General features: G+C 35.9%; 1 protein-coding gene across 2 annotated transcripts; it reads left to right on the forward strand.

Moving 5' to 3' along the window:
* The first annotated feature begins 655 nt into the window (after positions 1-655).
* LOC113285359 (phosphoinositide phospholipase C 6-like) lies at positions 656-4,146 on the forward strand. 2 transcript variants are annotated; one of them, XM_026534269.1, is made up of 9 exons: positions 656-1,063; positions 1,414-1,610; positions 1,701-1,836; positions 1,929-2,159; positions 2,254-2,495; positions 2,602-2,719; positions 2,868-3,014; positions 3,098-3,184; positions 3,301-4,146. In XM_026534269.1, exons 1-9 carry the CDS (start codon positions 749-751, stop codon positions 3,592-3,594), a joined length of 1,767 nt encoding a protein of 588 aa, XP_026390054.1. In that variant the 5' UTR covers positions 656-748; the 3' UTR covers positions 3,595-4,146. The 2 variants fall into 2 exon arrangements, with proteins under 2 accessions (XP_026390054.1, XP_026390055.1); XM_026534270.1 differs by having other exon boundaries at positions 2,257-2,495.
* Positions 4,147-4,927: the final 781 nt, after the last annotated feature.

Here is a 4,927-nt window from a genome sequence, read left to right on the forward strand (position 1 = left end):
TATGTACACCCTATAAAGTTTTGCTTTTTGCGAAGGTTTTAAAGTTAAAGATTATAGCAAAGCTAACAAGTGGATGCGTGTAGCCATGGGTGTTGCAACTGAATGTGAAAAAGGTTTCAATAAACGTGGCATGCCTTCATCATTGACAAAACAAGATGATGATTATGTTCAGTTAACTAAAATCTCTCTTAGCATAATTCGTATGGTGGTTAAAAAATAATTTTGTATTTTCTTTTATTGGAACATGTTGTAATTGAGCTTGATTGAAATTAAATAAAACCCCAATAGATCCATGGTATTAAGTATCGTTGTAAAGGTTTGAAATCTCTATTTCTTTTGTCAAGATTTTAATTCAAAGTCATGGAGTTAAAACAACACAATCATGGATTGGATTTGATGTTATAATCGATTTTTTTTGTGTGTTTTGAGAGCTTAAATTCCCCGTATTTATTTCTCTCTCGTGAAAATTATTTGGCATGTTCTCAGGTAAATTGGCGCCCTATCAGCAATTTTGCTTTACCCATTTCACATTGCACGCATGAGCTCCAGTGTGACGCAATTAAAACGAACTCAGATGAAAATGCGGGATTTTGATGAGGCAATATTTACACAAAGCCATAAATAATTTTCACGAGAGAGAAATAAATACGGGGGATATTATTAGTAAGCAGAATTCAACAGAAGAAGAAAACACAATGAAAAAAGTTGAACAAATCTCATTTAGATGATTTTTTGATTTTCGATCATAATGGGGAGTTACAAAATGTTCATGTGTTTTAGTAGAAAATTTAAGGTGCATGAAACTCAAACACCACCAGAAATGAAAGTTGTGTTTGGGAAATATACACAGTCGGGTTCTTTGATGACAGCCAATCAGCTACATGAATTCCTGGTTCAATTTCAAGGCGAAAAGGATGCAACCATACCTGACGCCGAGAGGATTATAGAACAGATCATGCATAGACGCCACCATATTTCTAGATATACAAGACACGCTCTTACTTTTGATGATTTTCTTCAATTCCTTTTTTCTGAAGATCTTAATCCATCTCTCAAATCCCGGGTAAAAAATGATTATTAATTACTAATATTGTTCTAATCTGTTTCTTCACGTACCTGTTTTTCTTGATTGCTATTGTAATAGTTGAGATGAATATAGATTTTATTTGTTGATAATTTGCATGGCAAGCATTTTTATGGCCCTTTGCAAGCACCATTATTGCCGTGTAACATGTCCATGCATTCACGCTAACATGTGCATGCATGCACTCTATATTCTGCGTCGACTAGTAACACCGGCATGCTTCCCAGCTTTATAACCACATTCTGCGAAGCATGTTTGGATTTTAATAGTGAAAATGTTTCGGTGTTATTACGAACGTGTTTTTTAAATTTTGAATTTTGATATTCCAGGTGCACCAAGATATGACTGCTCCATTGTCCCATTATTTCATATACACGGGCCATAATTCTTACTTAACTGGGAATCAACTTAGTAGTGATTGCAGTGATATCCCAATCATAAAGGCTTTGGAGAAGGGCGTACGAGTTATCGAGCTTGATATATGGCCGAATTCCTCTAAAGACGACGTAAATGTTCTTCATGGAAGGTATACAAGTTAAACTTGTCTCTTCCCCAATATGATTTAGAGCATGAATTTTCAAATTAAGTACTTATCCAACTATCTGCATTACAATAGGACATTGACAACTCCGGTGTCACTTATCAAATGCTTGCGGTCTATCAAGGAGTATGCTTTTATGGCTTCTCCTTACCCTGTGGTAATTACTTTAGAAGATCATCTTACTCCAGATCTTCAGGCTAAAGTAGCTAAGGTGACTGATTGTTCAGTATCTCGCGTATTCTAAGAATCGTTCATCTTTTATATGTGATGTTTTCTATAACTCGTTCATTTTTCTGCCTTTAGATGGTAACTGAAACATTCGGAGATATGCTATATATTCCTGAAACAGAACACTCAGATGCATTTCCATCTCCAGAAGCATTGCAGTATCGTGTTATGCTTTCGACTAAACCACCGAAAGAATATCTCGATAGTACTAAGAGTTTTAAGGATAAGGGAAAAGAGTCATCTGAGGATGAGACATGGGGAAGAGAAATCCCAGACCTTAAGGAGGAGCTTGAGGCTTGTGAAAAGGTGACTTGAGCAACAGGAATTCTGTTTATACCTCCACATTTTATTAATTAATTAAGTTCTTATAGTAACATTTTTTCCCTCTTTTATATGGTAGAAGATTAGCGTTTGCATGGACAAAAATCCGGATGACGATGGCGATACAAGTGATTATGATATCCGTAAATCACAACAGTTAGGTCCAACAGAATATAAGCGTTTAATTGCAATTCAAGCTAAAAAACGTAAAGGAGGGTTGAAAGAATCGCTGAAGGTTAATGCTGCTAAAGTTGGACGCCTTAGTCTGAGTGAACACGCCTTTGAAAAGGCTACAATATCAAATGGAACGGACATTGTTAGGTACTTATCATATCTCTAATTAAACAATCTGTTGTGCCGAATTCGCATGTGCGTTTTTGCGTTTGCATTTTCGATGTTAATGTGACTTGATTTCACATTTTGTTAGATTTACCCAAAAGAATCTACTGAGGGTATATCCAAAAGGCACACGAGTTAACTCCTCCAATTACAAACCATTACTTGCATGGATGCACGGAGCCCAAATGGTTGCGTTCAACATGCAGGTATGTTTCTTTATTGTGGCATGAAATTTCAGTATTTTTTTTTTGTAAAACATAAGTGATTAAGTTGCATGGATATCATCGAACGAAGGCTCGCATTTGTTAATATATTTAGTGCTTAGACTAAACTATGGGTTCTTTTTTTTATCAGGGATACGGTAGAGCATTGTGGTTGATGCAAGGTATGTTCAAGTCTAATGGAGGGTGTGGGTATGTGAGAAAACCTGATTTCCTAACAGGAGAGTGTAACAAGGTCTTTGATCCCAGAGCAAGATTACCTGTGAAGACAACATTAAAGGTGTGCATTTGATTGAAGTACGCGCACAATATTAGTCTCTTCTCCATGAAATACATAATTACACCTCTACTTCTCTTAAGCAGGTAGATGTATACATGGGAGACGGATGGCGTTTAGATTTCGACAAAACACACTTCGATTCATACTCTCCGCCAGATTTCTATGCAAAGGTAAACATATAATCTGATTTAACTTTCGATTCCAAAAATTTATGTTTCCTAGTTTGCTCTAAAGCTAGAAGCAAGAAATCATTGCATATAACCATGTGAAATCTTATGTTGATCAGGTTGGGATAGCCGGAGTTCCAGCTGATAGTATGATGAAAAAAACCGAGATAATTGACGATAATTGGACACCGGTTTGGGACACGGAATTTTGGTTCCCACTAACTGTTCCTGAACTGGCATTGTTAAGGATAGAAGTACATGAATATGACAGGTCAGAGAAAGATGATTTTGGTGGGCAAAATTGCTTGCCTGTATCAGAGTTGAGATATGGGATTCGGACAGTCCCATTGTTTGATAGGAAAGGAGAAAAGTTCAAGTCTGTAAAGCTTCTTATGCAGTTCCAGTTTGTTTGATCTCTCAGTGACATTGGACCATATCCATGATTACATACGACAAGCAATACTCGCACATATAAACAAAGCTTAAAACCAAAACAAGTCTCAATGACACTTCCGGTTTGTAACTCATTACACTCAGTTCAAAATTTTGGTGTCTTAGTACCAAACAGGATTTCCAATGTTACACCTAATGTAATATATTTAGATTGACTCGACACTCATTCAGGCTTTATATAATCATCGATCTATCAGAAGAAAGAAGAAAAGAAAAAGAAGAATTAAATGGTGAAGATGATCCATGTTTATCCTATAATGGTAAAGATGATCCATGTTTATGATATTAATGAGATCCCTAGGGTTAGAATTTTTAACATTTAAAAAAATTATCTTGTTTTGTATTTCCATACCAGATGATGCAAGCTATTTTAGGCCAAAACTCCTCAAATCTATTACTAGTTGTTGTCTTGTTTTGTAAATTATCATTTACTAGTTGTTGCGCACGTGCAACTAGATGTTTTGCTGGAAGAAATATGTTTTAGTGCTAAGTTTTTTGGGATTCTTTTTCTTGTTTTGTTTTCTAATAAACTGAAAATATATTAACAACCAAGAAGGGTTATACATAGTTATATCCCATCCTCTTGCAATACCTTCTATCAGATTACACTTAAGATAACTATGAGGGGATAATTATACATGATACGACTTTGTTTCTGTTTAGCCCATTTAGCCAAAGCATCTGCTTCACTGAGTCACTCCTTCGGAAAGTATGGATGTGGATCTCCAATCGCAGGTGGAAGGTTTATTTTGCAAAAACTGAGTCACTCCTTCACAATCAATTTGAATTTTCAGTTCTTTAAATTGTAACTGTCAAGCCCACTCCAACACTCTCATTACTGCAATGGCCTATGCACAGTCTGCACTGGCGGTAAATCCTGAAAAAGCTTCGATATTAACAATTCTATTATGAGACCAGTAAATAAGACCTACTACGTAATGTCCTGAGTTGGCATCATAGGACTTATCAACATGCAAAATATTATGTGTACACCTAGTTACATTTGCAATAGATCTACTAATTCGTGAACACCCAATTTGTTGCTTAGTATCACTTGAAAAGGCGGGTCTAACAACCACACCCAATATTTCGCTTAGCAATCTGTATGGACAAAGTCCAATATGCTTTCAAGAGAATCAACTAGACAGTTAGACTCAGTCTTAAGAAAATTATATCACAGAGTTTATAGAACAAATTCTCAATACAATCCGCAATCAAATAAATACGAATTTGCGAGCCTGATTGAATAAGAGAAATAACTTGGACGGTATCACAAACCAATGTCCAAGTGTC

This window comes from Papaver somniferum, chromosome 6 (genome assembly GCF_003573695.1).
Source record: "Papaver somniferum cultivar HN1 chromosome 6, ASM357369v1, whole genome shotgun sequence".
NCBI classification, from domain to species: Eukaryota; Viridiplantae; Streptophyta; class Magnoliopsida; order Ranunculales; family Papaveraceae; genus Papaver; species Papaver somniferum.